The sequence below is a fragment of the Tenrec ecaudatus genome, chromosome 14, assembly GCF_050624435.1.
Source record: "Tenrec ecaudatus isolate mTenEca1 chromosome 14, mTenEca1.hap1, whole genome shotgun sequence".
Lineage (NCBI taxonomy): Eukaryota > Metazoa > Chordata > Mammalia > Afrosoricida > Tenrecidae > Tenrec > Tenrec ecaudatus.
Window position 1 is genome coordinate 90,964,807 of NC_134543.1, and position 20,280 is coordinate 90,985,086.

Here is a 20,280-nt window from a genome sequence, read left to right on the forward strand (position 1 = left end):
ACTTCCAGACCTTCTGATCCATGAGGTCTAGGGCACCAGTCCAAGTACTAGTTGCCTCAAACTAACTCTGCCTCCATATTGGTTGTCTAGAATTCTACTATCTAGAGTTCTCAATTGTCAATTTTCCTAAATGCCTACACTTACTCAAGGTGTCTTTGGATGGACTTAAACTTCCAGCATTTGGGTTAGCAGCTGAGCATCTAACTAGTTGCACCACCCAGGAGCAGGTCTGGGCTATTCTCTCTCTCTCTCTCTCTCTCTCTCTCTCTCTCTCTCTCTCTCTCTCTCTCTCTCTCTCTCTTTCTCTCTCTCTCTCTCTCTGCCATTAAGTCTATGATGATTCATAGCAACCCTGTAGGATAGGTTCTAACTGGCCCCTGAGTGTTTCCAAGACTGTAACTCCTTAGGTCTGGGTTAGAGTCTGATAATGATATTGAAACAAGTTCTCGTGTGATGCCATGGCTTCTGGTGCTGGTACCCCACTTTGAGAGCCACTGCAGCCCACCATGCATACTCAATTTAACCAGGTCTCCAAGTAGATTGTTGTTCCCTCCCACCCATCCAAAAGCCTACAAACAACTAGATGAAACGTGATTGGACCTGCACAGCGATTCAGGCTTTCTGGCAGCCCTGGACCCACTTTGTTTGTCCATATCCATCCACTTTGGTTGTTCTGTCCTAAGATAAAGGCTCATGGACCCATGGGAAATAGAGACCCTAAACTAGAGAAGGAGCATGCTTGTTCAGAAGGAGGTGCTTTCAGCGAGAGCCCACATTGTGTTTAGGAAAAGCTGGGAGGTCAGTACTGTAACAAAGGTCAGATTAAGATAGTATGTCAGAAGACGGAGTACACAGTCCCAAATCATGTGGGCCTAGGTTTGAATCTCAGCCCAGTTCCACGATACTTGGAGAACCTTGGAAAAGTTACTCTCTTAAGAGTCTATTTTCTTGTATGTAAATGAAGTTAATAAATATCATCTCTCATTACTATTGGACTTGGGGTAAAAGATGACTCTGGTGCTAAAGGTTAAACTAAGACCAACAGAAGAGGTATATTATTTACTGGAGGCCAAGGAACGTTAGCCAATTATAAAGAAAAGACAAAAAAAAAAGCTCACTGCCATCGAGTTGAATCTGATCCATAGTGACACTGCCAGGCAGATTAGAACTACCCCCCTGTGGATTTGTAAGGCTGTAAATCTTTAGGAGAGAGAAAAAAAGCCTCCTGTTTCTCCATGGAGCAGCAGGTACGTTTGACTGCTGACCATGCAGTTCAACACATAGCCCACAGGGCGCCTGGCTTGAGCTGTGCAGTTTTGTTGAATTCCAAGGACAACTCCCATTTCCCATCGGAGGAACCCCAGGTACAAAGTGGCTAGTTGACTTGCTCAAGATCACCTAACTTGCTGTTGGGTTGGAAGCCATGTAGTTTAAGTCTAGAACCACTGTTGTTACCCATCAAGGCAAGCTGTTCAAAGCCCAGTCTGAGCGTAACTAATCTGCCATTCCTTTGCCTTCAGGGGTAGGCAGGGGAGAGAACAAGAGGAATACATGAATAGTAGGGAAAATGTCAGCCTTTTCCTTAACCAGCCTCTTACCTCTCTGGATACCTCCATTCAAATAAACATTTTAAGCCAGACACTAAATGTGATAGAGTTGAAATGTTGATTAAGGAAAATAAAAGTACCACGGAAGAGTTGAAAAAAAATTGTCTCCAATTTTATGAAAAAAGTAGTAAATACAAAACAAGAGCATCAATATTCTGGAAGAGGAAGAGAGATGGAAAGTAAAACCTTTGTGAGGAAATAACACATAAGTTTTACCTAAACACCAAAACTCAATAAGGACTCCTTGAAATATTAGTAACTGATGCTGAAATTTCTGGTTTCCTCCCAAAGCCTCTATTGTCAAGGGAACCCAAGAGCTTGCCCATTACCTGTTTCTCCAGCAGGACAGGGATTCGGAGGGTCTGGGTAACCCTGATCCTCACTAAAGTCCTTAGGAATGTTGTCACCGGTCAACTCCGCCACTATGTTGGGAATGTTGCCAAAAGGACCCAAGTGTTGCAAACCCTCATGAGCTCCACCTGCCAAACAGTCAGAAGGAGTTAGTTTCAGTTACCATCATTTCTGCTATCATTGACTAAGGCACACAGTACAAAGCACCCTGCTCAGAGAAGGAAAACAGATGGAATAGGCTCTGCCCTTCCAGAAAATTTAGTGGGATTACAGACACATTCAATATGTACACCATTGCCACACCAGGCAAACAGAACGCATGCTACGTTAGACCTGCTAACACAGTGTCACAGGAACAGAGGAACGGCAGAGTTTCAGTTGGCTGGTGTGATGGAGAAGGCTTCTTGGATGCGTTGGGACTTGAATTTCACAGTCCAGGTGGTTAGGTTGTAGAAACTGGATATGGACGTGTGTGGGAATGAGAAAGGGAGATGACTGCCAGCCAGACACAAGAGCAGGTTGAAATAAAACTTAACCAAAAAAGTAGATAAGAAAATAATTGGCCTATCATCTTGCCACTTTAGCTCAACCACTTGAAATTCAGTGTATTTCCTGCTTGGCATATCTTTTTATACACAGCTTGATTCTTTTCCGTCAACACTAGAACATTAACATATTTCCATGTGGTTGCCTGTTCTCTATTCTCACAATTATAAATGACTATGTCATTTTTTTTAATCCAGTGGTTTTTCTAGCCATTTAAAAAAAATCCATGATGTATTAACCATTCCCCCTTTGTGAGACATTTAGCATTTCCCAATTTACTCTAAGGCTTTTTAATTTTTCCCATATTTTGGATTAACTTTTCTCAGAAAAGATTCCCAGAAGTCAAGTTACTGGGTCAAATGCTATAAACATTTTTATGGCTCTTAATATTAGATTGCCAAATTGCTTTCCGAAACATCCCAATTTATAAAACTTCAGTAACAAAATAGGAGAGTGTCATTTTAACAACATCTTCACCAGCACTGGGTTTTGTTAAAAGTTAAAAAAAAAATTTTGCTTACTTAAAAGTCTTTAAAAATTAGTTTATTTCAATGTCTTTGATTACCAGCTTGATCAAATACTTTTCCATGTGTTTATCTACTAGTTTTTAATTCCTTTAAAAAAATTTCAAAACTATTTTATTAGGAAATAATACAGCTATCTTATTCCATAGTTCAATCACATCAAGCAGTATTGTACAATTGCTCCCACAATCAGTTTCAATACATTCTTTCCTTCTTGAACTCCTTGATATCAGCTCCACCCACACACACACACACTTTTTCCCCCAATGTGTTGTCCATAGACTTTTGGAACGTCAGTGGTTTCCCTTATCAATTTATTATACCATTTTACACAATGAAGATATCAAGCCTTTAGCTGTCACATTTTCTGCTAACATTTCCCCATACTGTCTGACAAGGTATCCTGCTTATGCCTATGTTTTGCTAACATAAATTTTTAATATCTATGTAGTAAAATTTATCGTAGTTGCTTGCCTTTACGGTTCATTTCTTGTCCCTATCTTACAAAGCTGTGGTCTCTCCAGAAGTACAATCAAACATCCGAATATTGCTTCTAGTTCTTCTCCAGACGGACTCCTTAAACCATGTGCTATTTGTGGACTTTGACTGGTGACCCTATGAACACAGTGTGTCATTCACACTGTCACCACCATGCCCGCATCCACAGGTGCAGCTATTGTAAAATCCATTTTACCGGGGGTATCCCTCACCCCCACTGACACTCCATGACAAGCATCAGTGATCCCTCCTGCAGCAAGCTGGGCAATGTCTGGCTGTCAGTCATAAGGGTTGCATTGATGAATATGCAGAAGTGTACGTCCAGGCCTTTCTTAAGATGTCTTCGTCTGCCAGCTCAACGGAAGCCTACTCAACACAGATGGCCTTGTGGCATTTGAAATACGGATGCCAAAGCGCCTAGCATCACAGCAACACAGGCCACCAGAATTCTAGAAACCAACAGACAGGTGTATAGGTGTATGTAAAACAGTGAACCAATTATCCCACGTTAGTTGTTATATAAGTCTTACTTCGTTCCTCTATAAAATATTGAAGTCATTCGTGCATACCAAAAACATCTCCGAGCTCTAAAGCACAGCAGTGAAGAAGAACAGTTTGTACCGTGTAACTTCCTTTACTTGTTGGCTAGACAAGTGCACACATCCGTCTCTGGACTTCTGTCTCTTGAAGCTGCAGCCATCTAAAGTTCAGGAGCCTTATTTTTCCAGTACAAGAGCGAACCCCCTTAGAATTTGTATTCTTCGCAGCACAAGAGTGCACCACTTCTTAGAATTTGTATTCATTAACTCTTTTGAAACCTCGGGGCCCTCACACCTGTATGTGGACCTACCTACTCATGGAGGTCAAATCGAAGCATTGTGGTGGTTAGATGCTGTCGAGTTGGTTTCGACCCATAGAAATGCCTATGTCCAACAGAAGGCAACACTGCCTGGTCCTCCATCTCACAATTGTTCCTATGCTGGAGTACAAAGTTACAGCTACTGTGTCTATCCTTGAGAATCGTCCCCTTTTCACACACCCTCCCCTGTACCAAATACTGATCCTACTTGATACCATTCTCAAAGTACGAGAGAGTGTGTCCCCCTACCCTCACTTCTAAGAGCTTTACTTGCTACAACAGAGATGTTGTTTGTTCTTCTTGAAGTCCATGGCATATTTAATATCTTTCACCCCAAACATCATTTAACAGCATCAACTCTTCTTTGGTCTTATTCATTGTCGAGAGTTTGCATGCAGATGAGGTCATTGAAAATACCGTGAAACACGATTGCTGAAAACAAAGCGGTGCCTAAGCAAATGTGGTGACGAACGTTGATGGTGCCTGGCTATCAAAAGATGTAACACCTGGAGTCTTGAAGACTTGAAGGTAAACAAGTGGCCATCTAGCTCAGAAGCAACAAAGCCCACATGGAAGAAGCACACCATCCTGTGTGATCACAAGGTGTCGACAGGATCAGGTATCAGGCATCAAAGAACAAAAATTCAAATAATTGTGAATGAGGGGGGGTGCATATTGGGGACCCAAGAACCATCTGTGGGCAGCTGGACACCCCCTTACAGAAGGGTCTCGGGGAGGAGATGAGCCAGTCAGGGTGCAGTGTAGCAACGATGAAACATACAAATTTCCTCTAGTTCGTTAATGCTTCCTCCCCACCCCACCCCCACTATCAAGATTTCAATTCTTCCTTACAAATCTGGTTAGACCAGAGGATGTACACTGATACAGATAGGAACTGGAAACACAGGGAATTCAGGACAGATGATCCCTTCAGGACCAGTGGTGAAAGTGGCGATACTGGGAGGGTGGAGGGCTGTTGGGGTAGAAAGGGAGAACCAATTACAACTGATTTACATATAACCTCCTCCCTGGGGGACAGACAACAGAAAAATAGGTGAAGGGAGACATCGTTCAGTGTAAGACATGACAAAATAATAATAATTTATAAATTATCAAGGGTTCATGAAGGAAGGGGGCCTGAAAGGGGGGTGGAATGAGGATCTGATACCAAGGGCTCAAGTAGAAAGCAAATGCTCTGAGAAATATGAGGGCAATAAACGTACAAGTGTGTTTGACACAGTAGATGGATGGATGGATTGTAATGAGTTGTATGAGCCCCCAATAAAATGATTTTTAATGAAAATACCCTGAAAAGATTAATTAGTGCATATTAAATCAGAATCTGATTAGGCTACTGTAACACCATGGACTTAAGGCCTGATGCAGAATAGCCTCATGGGACAGGGTAGAACTGCCCCAGACCGCTTTCCAGGCTATTATCTTTATGTGAAATTGCTACATGGACTGAACAGACAATATTCCTGCTAGCAGCCAACCACTTAACCATGACACTACCTGGGCTCTCGGAGTTTGCTAATAGAGTCATATTATTTTAAGTCTAATTGGATGAGGTTACTGACTCACCTGGCTGGGGCAGTGCCAATATGTGCCTCTGACACTTTTTTTTTTACTTGCTTTGGATAAAAAAGTTCCCCTTTGGATTGACCTATTTTAAAAAATATCTTTAACCAGTAGGCAATATTATTATATTCAACAAGAATAAGGTAGATTTTAGTGTCCTGGGAATCATGAAGGTGCTTCAAAATATTTGTGGAAGAATGAAATGAAAAGATAATGAAAAATGTCCATCAACTTTTTTTCCCTTTTCTTAAAAATTCATTTGATTGGGTTTGATTGGTGGCTTGTACAACTCTTATCCCAATCCAGACATACATCCATTATGTCAAGCACATTTGTACATTTGTTGCCATCATCATTCTCAAAATATTTGCTGTCTGCTTGAGCCCTTGTTATCAGCTCATTTTTCCCCTCTGCCCCGCTCTCCCCTCCCTCATGAACCCTTGATAATTTATAAATCATTATTATTTTGTCATATCTTACCCACTCCCTTCACCCACTTTTCTTTTGTCTGCCCCCCAGGGAGGAGGTCACATGTAGATCCTTGTAATCAGTTCCCCCTTTCCACCCCATCCTCCCAGCATCGCCATTCTCAGCACTGATCCTGAAAGGATCATCCATCCTGGATTCCCTGTGTTTCCAGTTCCTATCTGTACCAGTGTACATCCTCTGGTCTAACCAGATTTGTAAGGAAGAATTGGGAACATGATAGTGGGGGAGGAGGAAGCATTTAGGAACTATAGGAAAGTTGTATGTTTCATCATTGCTACACTACACCCTGACTGGCTCGTCTCTTCCCTTCAACCCTTCTGTAAGGAGATGTCCAGTTGCCTACAGATGGACTTTTGGTCTCCACTCTGTACTCACTCTCATTCACAATGATATGATTTTTTTTTCTTCTTTGATGCCTGATATGTGATCCTATCGACACCTCATGATCACACAGGATGGTGTGTTCCTTCCATGTGGGCTTTGTTGCTTCTGAGCTAGGTAGCCACTTGTTTCTCTTCAATCCTTTAAGACCCCAAACGCTGTATCTTTTGATAGCCGGGCACCATCAGCTTTCTTCACCACATTTGCTTATGCACCTGCTTTGTCTTCAGCGATCATGTCAGGAAGGTGAGCATCATGGAATTCCAGTTTATAGAATACAGTGTTCTTACATTGAGGGACTACTTGAGTGGAGGCCCAATGTTCATCTGCTTCCTTAACTAAACCTATAAATATATGTACATAGATCTATAGCCCCATCCTCATATATAAATATATTTACATATGTACATGCCTGTATTTAGACCTCTATAAATGCCCTTTGCCTCCTAGTACTTTCCTCTATTTCCTTTTACTTTCCTCTTGTCCTATTATCATGCTCAGCCTTTATTTGGGTTTCAGTAATTCCTCTCAGTTACATTACCCTTGATCACGCCCTACCAGGCCTGCTACACCCTCCTCACCACCGATTTGAATCACTTATTGTTCCCTTGTCCTCGGGTTTGTAAACACCACTTCCTTTCCCCCCACTTCCCCTCTTCCATGTCCCCCCAGAAGCGTCGTCTTTTTTTTTTCTCCTCTAGGTTGTTGATCCAGTCTATCTTATTTAGACAGACCCCCTCCACCAACTCTTTGAAACCTCTTCAGCGTATCTCTTTGAGGTGACTTTCCGGGTGTCTTCACTGATTATGCCTGATGAAAGTTTAGCCTTGAAAAGACAAACAAGTGGCTATCTAAGTGAGATGTCGACTCAGTCCACAAGAAAGAAGCGCACCATCATCAGTCACCAATGGAATGTAAATCATATAACCCAAAGCCAAAAGAAGGATTAGTGTCAGAGCCTAAACGGTGAGAATCCAGTCTGCAGAAGGCTCTGGATGACAGTGGGAGCCCCAGACACATTTGTGAGATCTCCACAGGAAATAAGTCTCTGGTGATCTCCCTCTATCCATAATAGAGGGATGGGAGGAACGTGGTTACTGATCAGAATACATTGGATAAATGGGTACAGAGGAGCAAAGGCATAAGCCTGACTTGAACAATTAAAACTATATCAGTTGCTCCCTCCTCTGATGCATGCCGGACCTGATCTGCCTTTCAACATTGTTTGTATTTTTGACTTTTTGGTTTGTTCATATTGGAGTCTATCTCAGATGTGTTATGTCCTTGTGTTATATATTTTTCGTGTTTTCGTTACGTGTAACCCAGGATTGATGAACCTATAGAAACAGCAAGTAGAATAAGGATTTGGGGTGGGGAGGGTACAGTGGTAATGGTGGGAGTGGGGGTTGAGGGTACAAGGGAGACAAATGTCAAGTAGTCATGGAAGGGAAAGAATATTTGGCAAGTGACTGTGCTAGCAATTGTACAACACTGCTTGTTGTGATTGAGTTATACAATGATATAATATATGTCTTAACTCCCAATTTTTAAAAACAATAAAAAAATAAAGGAAAAAAATCCCAACCTTACTTCCGTTAATTCTGAATTTCTGTAGCCCCCAACAGAGACTCTATCAAGGAGGTTTGGGTGTTTGTTTTATATTTGTTATTTTTTATTGTTTTGTGATGGGAGAGGGTAGATGGCAACATTTCTGCATCTAAAACACGGTATCTCTGTTGTGGTTTGCCAGATGGTTTACTCCTGTAAATTTTTGTGTGAATGTTTAAAATAAAGTGCATTTGCATATAGTCCATAAACTCCTCCATAGAAGAAATTATTCTACAGTTCAGCACCATTCTTTTACGTCCTCATTCATCCTTTTTGCAGCTGAATCATCATCGGCTGATGGCTCTATGTGAATCACTGACAAATCAGATTCATTGCCACCAAGTTGATTCTGATTCATAGCGACCCTGGAGGACAATGTAAATGTTTCACAGGGTTTCCAGGACGGGACTTGTTTACAAAAGACTCCAGTCGAGTCTTTTTCCCGCACGGCAACTGGTGGTTTCCAACTGCCAACCTTTGGGTAAGCGGCCAACCACTCACCCACTGGACCACAGGCCTCTCTCAAACTCTGCTACCAATTAGTGCTCATCGGTCTCGATTTTGTCCTTGCGTCACTACTTGCTATGCTGCTGTCTCTGTGTCATGTTCAGAGGCACACGTTCTTCACTTTAAAATACATTATTAGTGGGGGGGGGGCTAAGCAAAATAAATTAATTGACAAGTTACATTTTAATTTCTACTCCTTGCACTCTGTGGATAGTGTGGGATTGGCAAACTTTTGGCCATCCCTTCATTTGTAACCTTTCGACGTATCCCTGATGGTTTGTCCAATCCGTACTGGCGGGTGACAGTCAGGGTCTGTGGGGGGTTCGTATTTGTATCCCACGCTAACCCAACACCTGCAAAAGGTGGAGCCGACTGCGTGCATGCATTTAGTATCAATATATTGGAAGCTTTGCACAATCGTGTGCTACAGCAGCCATTGGCTTGATATCGGGCATGCTCTCTGTTGTGTCAATACATGTCTCAACTTTGGAAAGTTGTTCCAGGAATTGCCCAATTTGGCTCAAGAGAGAACGCATTTGTTAATACTCCATTCGTAATTAACGAGAAAAGCAAACACGATTTCCCTTGTAGAAGTCCTGCCAAGGCTCTGTTTACCTCTGTGCACAAGCACCAGGAAACAGAATGCAGTGCTTGTTAGGAAGCAGCAGATGCTTAGCAGGAGGCAGTCCATTCTAACACAAGCTCCTTGAAAACCACTTTTAGGAACATCACATTTTAAAATGCTCTCCGAGCTGGGTACTGGGGAAAATAGATAAATGTATGAAAATGGTACCATTTCCTCTCCAGAACCTTGTAGTCTATAGATGAGCAAAGGAATGACATTCAGACAGCAATGTGAAAATGCTGTCGTTGAGGAGGCTAACAGGAGCTAGTCATCTGGCTTGGCAGGATGTTGAGCTTGTGCCAATCCCTTGGACCTGACACCAAGTCGCCCAGCATGCCTTGGTACTGTGGATGCTGTTTGCTACATTAGCCACGTTACATAACAGCATGAGTGATTAAACACACATTGTAAAATCACTGATTATTCCATCCAATAAAAATATGTCTTGAGATAGTAGCCATTGACTGTTGAGAACTTGAAATCTCAAAATTTAACTGAGCTATAAGTAGAAATGACACAGTGGAATTTACACACAATAGCGTTTTTGTCTTTATTATATGTTAAATGTCATATTTGGGGTCTCTTGGTTTACATAAGATGTTATTAGATGTCTTAAAATATTTACCGGGCACATATTATATAATCTGAGCCAGGTGCTTGAGGGCCAATAATGAACTGTGTTGACAGAGTTAGGGTCTAAAGAGTGAGCGATAAAATCAAAACAAGCATTTATAAGGCAGAGAGTTGTAATGCACTTATGATGTAGATGAGCTCTTACAGAATACTGTGGGCATTAGAGAAAATATAAATGTGAAAGACCTACTTCCTGCTCTCAGGATGACTCACTCTAGTTGGTTTTTGAAGACAAACACTATAAGCCAGTAGCACGTGATCATGATTCATTGTGGCCATTGTTACGGTGTTGTAGGTGCCATGGGGTCAGTTCTGACTCATCAGGACCATGTGGGTAAAGACCAAGCACGGTCCAGTCTGTGCTGCGACCTCAGTGGTTGTCATCCTTGAGCTCAGTAAGGCAGTCTGTGTGTTAATTCACCTCCTGGAGCGCTTGCCTCTTTTCATTGCCCCTCTCCTTTACCAACCATCATGGCCTTAGCCGGACACCGGCCTCTCCTGAAAACCTGTCCAAAGTACACGAGACCAAGTCTCGCTTCCAAGGCACCATCTTCCGAGACAGATATGTTTGTTCTCCTGGCAGACCATGTCAGTGTCCATACTCTGTGCCAACACCATGATTCAAGGGCATCGATTCTTCTGCGGGCTTCCTTATTCATTGCCTAGCTTGCCCTTGACTGAAAATACCATGCCCTGGGTTGGGCACTCTTGAGTACTTAACGTGACATCTTTTCTCTTTTTTGTTTTTTTAATCATTTTATTAGGGGCTCATACAACTCTTATCACAATCCATACATACATCAATTGTGTAAAGCACATTTGTACATTCATTGCCCTCACCATTCTCAGAACATTTGCTCTCCACCTAAGTCCCTGCCATCAGGTCCTCATTTTCCCCTCCCTCCCAGCTCCCCTCTCCTTCATGAACTCTTGATAATTCATAAATTATTATTTTGTCATATCTTGCCCTGTCCAACGTCTCCCTTCACCCACTTTTCTGTTGTCCATCCCCCAGGGAGTAGGTCACATATAGATCCTTGTAATTGGTTCTCCCTTTCCAACCCACCGTCCCAGTATCACCACTCACACCACTAGTCCTGAAGGGATCATCCGTCCTGGATTCCCTGTGTTTCCAGTTCCTATCTGTACCAGTGTACATCCTCTGGTCTAGCCAGAATTGCAAGGTAGAATTGGGACATCTTTGCTCTTTAAGAGGTTTGGGGCAGCAGATTTGCACAATACAATATGTTGTTTGGTTTCTTGACTGTGGCGTCCATGGGCATTGACTTTGGATCTGAATAAAATGAAATCCTTAAAAGAGTCAAACTTTTCTCCAATTATCATGATATTCTTTACTGATGCAGTTGTGAGAACTTTTGTTTTCTTTACACTGAGTTATAATCCACACTGCAGGGGGTGTTCTTTGACCTTTGTTAAGAGCTGTCAGGCCTCCTAACAAAACGGTTCTATCTGCGTTATCACACGTTGTTCAGACGTCCTGACGTCACACTCTTCTTCACATAATCCAGCTTCGCAGAGTATTTGTTCAGCATACAGGCTGAATAAACATCATGAAAGGCTACAACCTTGACACACACCTTTCCTGATTTGAAACCACACACTATCCCCCTGTTCTGTTCCATCTGCTGCTTCTCAGTCTGTGTGCAGGGTCTACACGAGTACAATGACTGACATGTCTTGGAATTCCCATTCCTCTCTGCATTCCCCATAGCTCGTTACGACCCACACAGTCTAACGCCTGTGCATCAGTTCATTGTGGTGACACTATCGATGACACAGGAACTCAAGAACCCAACGCACTTCCAAAACACTCACCAAGGAAAAGGGGACATGTGCATTGAATCCTGAAAAGCAGGATGGATCTTTATAGGTGATAAAAGGCAAAACCACGAGTGAGGGCACCGGGGGTGTGCCCTGTGGGGGAGGAGCACCGTTCCAGGGCAGAGGGGCTGGCGAGCAGGAAAGAAGCCTAACACCAAGCAGAAGAGCATGTACCATTGTGGTGATTGAAAACCTTAAAAGGTTTCTGGCTGGACAGGAAATCCATGTGATTGTTGGAAACTGGGTAGAAGGTTAGTTTTGGAATCCCATACATTTCTTTATTTCCACCCAGGGGTGCACATCAGGTTCACCTGACAAGTTTTGGGTGACAAGGCTTAGGATGAGGCCAGCCTCAACCTGAAGAGAAATAAGAGTTTTCAAATGGACCTGTACCTTACAACATACGGGAGCGCTGACTCAACTTGGATCACTGACCTAAATATAAGAACCCAAACCATGAAACTCTTAGGGAAAAAAATATAAGAGTGTTACTTTGGGACCGAGATTTTTACGAGAGATTCTTAGATATGATCATGAAAGCAAAAGTAACTAAAGACATGACAGATCAACTGGGCTTCACACCCACACACACAATTATTTTTAATTGGGCATCAAAAGACTTTATCAAGAAAATTAAACAGCCACATATAGAATGGGAGAAACTATTTGGCAACCAGATACCGAGTAAGGATTTAATATTCAAAACATATAAAGAACCCCTCTCCCACAAAAAGTTACGGACAAGCCAATTAAAACACGGGCAAGACATTAGAATTGTCTTCTCTTCAAAGAAGATGTACAAGTGGCCAATTAGTGCCTGAAAAGGTGCCCAATGCCATTAGTCACTAGAGAAATGTTAATCAAACCAAAATAAGATATGGCTTCACACCCATTAATATATCTACTTACTCACTGCCTTTGAGTCAATGCCAACCCACAGCACCCCTGTAGGATGGGGTAGAAGTGTCCCTGTAGGCTTCTGAGACTGTAGCTCATTAAAGGAATAGAAAGTCTCATCTTTCTCCCAAGGAGCAGCTGGTGGTTTCAAACTGCTGACCTTCAGGTTAACAGCCCAATGTGTAACCACTATACCAGTAGGGCTCCGATAACATACTATTTCAATGAAAAAAGAAAAGATGTGTTGGTGAGGAGGTGCCCAAATTTGAATCCTCAGCCACTGCTAGTGGGAATATAAGACGGTACAACCACTATGGGAAAGAGCTTGCTGTTTCTCCTAAAGTTAAACCATAACAAGATGGCTCGACAATTCTGCTAGAAGAAGGTATTCAAACCGATCCCTGTACCTCAGTGCTCATTGCAACATTATGTACCATGTCATCAGAAAGTGAAAGCAATCCAGGTGACCACCACGAGTCAGAGGGAGAAACAGAATGTGGCAGAAACCTACTGTAGAATGCTCTCCTTCCACGAAGAGGAGTGAAATACTGGTGCATGCTACAAGATCGATGGACCTTGAAAATGCTCTGCTAAGTAAAGTCGGGCACAAAAGGACAGCGATTGTATGATACCACTTGCATAAGATATCTAGTCTAGGCAATTGCACAGTTTATTAGTGGTACCAAGGGCCGGTGGGAAGGGAAAACAAAGCATTATCGCATGCAGGGTGCTAAATTTCCGTTTTAAAAATGGACAGTAGGGACGCTCGCACAACATGGTTAATCTAGTACAATCACCCACCCAGAGCAAATGAACTCTCTGCCATTGAGTCGATTCTAACTCACAGTGTCCCTATAGGACAGGACAGAACTGCTCCTTAAGATTTCTGAAGCTGAACAGCTTTACAGAAGCAGACAGCCTCAACCTCTTCCACAGACCGGTGGGCTTGAAGTGCTGAGCCTGCGATGAACACACCCCTATGCTCCCTACTACACGATTAGGGTGCCGATCAAACTGCAACGTAATACAACCGAGTGCACTAAAAATAGTTCAAAGTGCTTTGTTGGATGTATATTATCACAATTTAAAAAAAATTCATGATGTTTGCAAAGTCTAGAAGGCCAACTGCTTTGAAAAGATAATGCCATCAGTAAAATCATCTTTCACTTACGGACTTAAAATTACTTCAAAATTCACTGCCATCGAGTTGATTGTGACTCATAGCAACAATATAAGACAGAGAAGAGCTGCTCCTTAGGGTTTCTGAGACTAAATCTTTATGGAAGCAGACAGCCTCATCTTTCTTCCTTAGAGTGACTGGTGGGTTTGAACCACCAACCTTGTGGTTAGTGGCCCAATATCCCACTGTACCACCAGGGATCCTTGACATTATTAAAGGCAATTAATTAATCTTATCCTGTGATTATGGTTTATTTATCCATTTCCATCACAGTCACAGTACTCTACAAATGTTTCTAGCCTAAATGGAAAATATGTAATTCTTGCCAAAAAAGTTTTAAGCCCCGTTCTGTTTATATAAACTTTGCCTTTGCTTTATAAAACAGAATTGGCACCACACAGCTATTTCGTTACCAGTAAGAGATAGCAAACCATTTGATAGACTTGCTTTGTGTTCTTATGGCAATGACGTGCCCATCAGTCGCGTGCTCAGAAGCAATGCTGGGAGCGGGACGAGGGAGAAGGGAAGGGGAGCTGAGCTGACGTGTTCTGAGCCAGAGCGCTTCCATCTTGGCCTGGGTGCTACTGACTGGTGCATGAAAATCTGCAAAGACTTTTTCCTGTTCTCCTGTCCAGTTTCCCCCTCCTGTGGCTCCGCTCACCACGGATGCTCAAGCATCCCATGCTCACACCTAGTGGGGTCTCCTCACTCATCACAGTTGTCTCTTGCCGCCTGTACAGATGGACCCTACTTTCCAAGATTTATCTCAAGTGCCACTTCTCCATGGAGCGTTCCCCAGGCAGGTTCCTCTCATTGTGATCCGCACAAGGTGGGCGTGGGGGTGGGGGGTGGGCGGAGATCTTGTCAAAATGCAGATTCTGATTCCATCTGTGAGGGGAGCGGCCTGAGATACTGCCTTTCTAACAAGCTCCCAGGTAAAGCACACTTGCAGCAGCGAGGGGCTGGGAAAGGAGAGAGCTGGTCTTGTTAGAATGAATAAGAAATTATATTTGCATATGTAATTGAGATTAAATGGGCCCTTGGAGATGCCAGGGGTCCTCCTCTTGGTCTATGGTCATCCAGGTGATAAGGAGTGAGGCTGCTTAAAGGCTGAGGGGATGCAGGAGCTGGAGCCATGGAGCCAGAGGGCTAGTCCATTTGTTGCAGACTTTACTTGCAAGAAACGCTCATCCACATTTTCCAAGAGCAGGCTCCCACTCCACCCTTTCTCATCCAGATGAATTCTGTGAGACTCAGGGAGAACTACGTCCACCTAGAAGGCACAAGGGACAATCAGTAGCCAACCTGGAGTCTGATGGCATCACGCCACGATTCAGGAACCCCTCCTGGTTATCACCAGAGGCATAATTGTTCCAGAAGGTCAAGTTTGGTTGCTTATGAAGAAAACAAATCGAGTCTGGGACCACCTTCTCCTTTTGGGTCATATCATGGCTTCAACAGTTTCACATTGGCTTCGCTTCTTTCTCAAGAACTTTCTAGTGAGGCCCATAGAACAGAAAGCAACACTGCAGAATTATAAGCGAGAGCGCGAGGGCTGGGCAGTCCTTATTTGCAGTGAGCCACTAAGCACGTTGGTGCTGTTTTGGAAACTGGAGTCCCCACAGTGTCCCCTCCGTGGAGGGTCCCAGGAGACCAATCCTCCACAGGGCCTTCCCAAGCCCATTCATACCCTTGATCATACGTTTCCATCTTCCCAAGATTAGCTCTGGGGCAATCATTGGTAGAAGATTCTGTCAACACTATGAGGCCTGATTGCAAAGCTTGGATGTCCCTGGCTGTAAACCCAAGGACTGTAAACCAAGTGTACCTCGAGGCCCAGTGATTTCCTTTCCCCCCACAAGGGATCCTCATAGGCCCTCGGGAGCATTGTCTATTCAGACACACAGCCAGTCACCATGATCTGGAATGGGCTCAATGGTGACTGGCATTCTGATCCCAACTCCCTGGAGACGTTTTCTCTCTCTCTCTCTCTCTTGCCCTCTTAGGACCCGGAGCATCCATGACAAGAGAGTTCGCCCCCTCTTGCGGCCAGGCCCCTGAGGGATGAACCTGAGATGGGAAGCCAGGCATTGTCCTCGCTAATGCGGTTCTTCGTGTCTGCTTGCGGCCCGTGCCAGAGGGTGACAGCATGCAGACACATCTCTGCCCTGCAGACTTTGCCTCACAATTTGGTCACACCCTGACAAGCTTGCAGCCAGCAACATCTCATGCACAGACTCCCACGCCCACCAGCCGCTCCGTGCCGGGGCTGCCCGTGGGACTGGACAAGTGGGCATCAGAGCTGGGCAATAAAGAAGAATTGTGACGGGGCAGCCTGGTGCCAAGGAGCCAGTCACCCACCTCGTAAAAAGGGAGTTCCATGAGGGGAGCCTGGCAGGGAGTGGGCACAGTTTCCTGAATGCCAGCCATTCAGCTGAAGGGAAAAGGATCCAGCAGTTTTCACTTAATGTGACCACCAGCGGCAGACGCTAAAAATACACTGTGGTCTCGTCCTTCACTCCTCCCGCCAGTCTCGATACATTATTTAGAAAGCCATGGCCAGTTTTCCTGGTGCTAGCGCTCTGGCAGAGCGGAGCATTCCGATGGGCTATTCAACGCAATACCTGGTCGCCTTCAGCCCGTCTCTCTCAGAGATGAAGGTGCAAGGGGGTGAGTCGGTGAGGAAATGCAGGAAGAATGTGGAGAAATGGAACAGGCTGTCTCTGGCAGGAGTTAGGAAGAGGGGCAGATGAAATGCCCGGCCACTGATCTAGAGGCCAAGTAGGAAAGACACTGAGACAGAAGGGGAGCAGGGTGGGCACCAGGGGACCGAGAGGAACCCCCACCCTGATCACTGATTTGATTCCTGCACATGCCGACCCCATGGGCAGATCAGTGCTCTGCTGGGTTTTCGATGGCTGTGGCTTTTCACAGATCTCCAGGCCTTTCTTCCGAGGTGCCTCTAGGTCATCGGTTCTCAACCTGTGGGCCGCACCCCTTTGGGGGTTGAACAACCCTTTCACAGGGGTCGCCTGATTCATCACAGTAGCAAAATGACAGTGATGAAGTAGCAACGAAAATAATTTGTTTGGGGGGGGGGGGTTCGTCGCCACAACAGGAGGAACTGTGTTAAAGGGTCATGGCCTTAGGAAGGTTGAGAACCACTATTCCATTCCAGGTAGGCTCGAACCTGTAACCTTGTGGTTGACTGATGAATATGTTAACCGTGTGCACTACCCAGGAATTCCAAGGGCCCAGGAGATCCTGAAGAACTCTCCTGGGGCGCGCTGACTTGCCCTGAAAGCATTGTTTTGATCTGAACTTGAGGTAAACACAAATGCTGCCCCAAAGCAGTCACTTTTGAGATCATCCACGCCTTGCCTTCCTCCTTCTTGGGATCCACGGAGGCAGTTTCATCTGCCTGCTGAAACAACGTGGAGAGAATCCAGGAGCGTGGCTAGGGGAACGACAAGGGGGCCCTTCTTCCTGGGAAAACACCTGAAGGAAACGCCCACCCCCAAGGTGGGGCTTTTCAACATCAATAATTAAAGTGAGCTAAAAGGAAGAGATGGAAATCATTAAGCACAATGTCCACAAAGTCTGCTTTCTGGATTAGGAATCACTGTTGGTGTTGTTGGCCTTGATGCTTCAAGAGGAAGAAAAGCCCTATGAGTCAAACATCATTACAAAGAGATACCGAGTGTCCTTCCGGGGGCTCCCTCCCAGGCAAGAACGCATCTTTTCCAGAGAGAACTTTGGCAGTTTCTTGGTGCTAGGGCCCTGGGGTCAAGCCGCATTCTGCCTCCCAGGTAAGGGATCTGCTATCATCCTGACCTCCCAGAGCCTTCTTCTGTAGCCTGTGGGTCGTGTGCTTGTCGCCGAGGATCACCAAGCTCGTGTGCCGGTCCGTTCAGCTCAGTGCCTCGCAAGCAGTGAGCCTGCACAGGTGTCCCCAGCAGCAGAGTCAGTGCTGGTGGCCGTCAAGTTGACTCTGCCCCTTGGCAGGCGCAGAGTAAAACTGGGCCATAGCATGGGACCTTCGGGCAGTGGATGGCCAGGCACTTCTGGGTAGGTTCAAATCACCAGCTTCTCTGGAGCAGCGAGGAACCAGGGGCTCAAACCAGCTGAACTTCTGACTGACAGCTGCGCCTACTGATAAGTTTCGAGGGCTGAGAACACCATGTTGATCTTTGCCCCTTGTGGCACAGTGCATCATGTGATGCATCTCTTTTAGTCCATCCTCGTGACCCCCCTCAAATGCCTCGGTGGGGTTCTGCAAATGTAATGTGTTTTCAACCCCCCACGGGGCTTCAGTCGCTTGCTAATAAGATGTGGTGCTGGCCTCCCGACACAACTGCTGAAACCAAAGCAGGTGAACAAGTAAATGTGGTGAAAAAAGCTGATGGTGCCCGCCTATCAAAAGAGATAGTGTCTGGGATCTTAAAGGCTTGAAGATAAACAAGCGGCCATCTACCTCAGAAGCAACAAAGCCCACATGGAAGAAGCATACCAGCCTGTGTGATCACGTGATCCCGAAGGGATCAGGTATAAGGCATCATCATAAAAAAAAAATCTTACCATAGTGAATGAAGGGGGAAGTGCAGAGTGGAGACCCAAAGCCCATTTGTCGGCCACTGGAGACCCCCTCACAGAGGAGTTTAGGGGAGGAGATGAGTCAGTCAGGGTGCGATGTAGCACCGATGAAGAATACAGCTTTCCCCCAGTTCCTAAATGCTTCCTCCCCACCAACTACCATTATCCAAATTCTATCTTGCAAGTCTGGATACAGCAGAGGATGTACACTGGTGCAGATAGGAGCTGGAGGCACAGGGAATCCAGGGCGGATGATACCTTCAGGACCAGGGGTGGGAGGGGCGATACTGGGAGAGTAGAGGGTGAGTGGGTTGGAAAGGGGGAACTGATTACAAGGATCTACATGTGACCTACTCTCTGGGGGACGGACAACAGAAAAGAGGGTGAAGGGAGATGCCGGACAGGGCAAGATATGACAAAATAATAATCTATAAATTATCAAGAGCTCATGAGGGAGAGGGGAGCGGGAGGGAGGGGAAAAAAGAGGACCTGATGCAGAGGGCTTAAGTGGAGAGCAAATGCTTTGAAAATGATTAGGGCAAAGAATGTACGGATGTGCTTTATACAATTGATGCATGTATATGTATGGATTGTGATAAAAGTTGTATGAGCCCCTAATAAAGTGTTTATATATATAAAAAAAGATGTGGTGCTGGACACCCAAGCGGAGTGGGACTAAGTAAGAAGGGTGTATGGAATTCCTAACCCAGGCTTAGGGTTTGGCCAGCCCAGAGGTTTAAAATGAGCCATCTCAGATGTAGAGGTGTGTGTGGAATGGGTGTGTGTGGGGGGGGGGGGTCAGGTTTTCACTGCTGTCAAGAAAGAAAAGCCACAAGCAGGGCACGTCCTGGACCCCAAGAGCTCTGTGCGGCACCGAAACTACTCGACCCGGGAGACAGAGACGTGTGACCCCGGGGAAGAGGGAGAGCACGGAGAAAGCCGTCTCAGTGTCCCAGGCACAAAACAGAGGAATAGGTTTCTAGGCCCATGGAAGGAGGAAGTGAAGTGCCTTTGGGCAGGAGGTGTGCGTGTAGATTGGGGGTGACAGCTGAGCGCCTTCTGGACATTTATTGGCAGAGGTAAAAAGCAAAAAAACTCTAACATTTCCTAAGCCAAGTGGCCGAGGGCCAGAAAGGTATGCCTAAGGGTACAACTGGGAAGAGGCAGCCCAGACAAAAGAACTGTATCCCAAGCTCTCCTGATCATGAATTGTAACCAGTTGCTTCCCTAATAAAACTCGTGAGTGCTGTCTGCATTCAGTGTGGCCTTGACAGTGAATGATTAAACCAGTAGAGACACATCATGTGTTGGGAGGGCTGGTAAATGTCAGAATTGGTAAAACTGCCACGGGCTGATGTGGAGTCTGTTTCTCCTTTCCCCTTGTGAAGTTAAAAGAGGTCAGATGCTGCCCCCTGCCATTTGAAAATGCACCCTACTTGTTTATTTAGGGCAAGTCTCTTTCTTCCCCACCCCGGTGACCTCATCCCTCATGCAAGGAGTCGGCCATCCAGTTATCGGGGACAAACTAAACTCCAGGGCCACAACTCACAGGCACGGAG

At 45.0% G+C, this 20,280-nt stretch overlaps 1 protein-coding gene across 2 annotated transcripts in view; it reads right to left on the minus strand.

The window, feature by feature from the left end:
* The window catches only part of SCG5 (secretogranin V), a 67,469-nt gene that overhangs the window by 15,763 nt on the left and 31,426 nt on the right, over window positions 1–20,280 (minus strand). For both annotated transcript variants that reach the window (XM_075532043.1, XM_075532044.1), the window contains exon 3: window positions 1,937–2,086. In XM_075532043.1, the coding sequence (XP_075388158.1) occupies window positions 1,937–2,086 (150 nt within the window). The remainder of the gene's footprint in view (window positions 1–1,936; window positions 2,087–20,280) is intronic.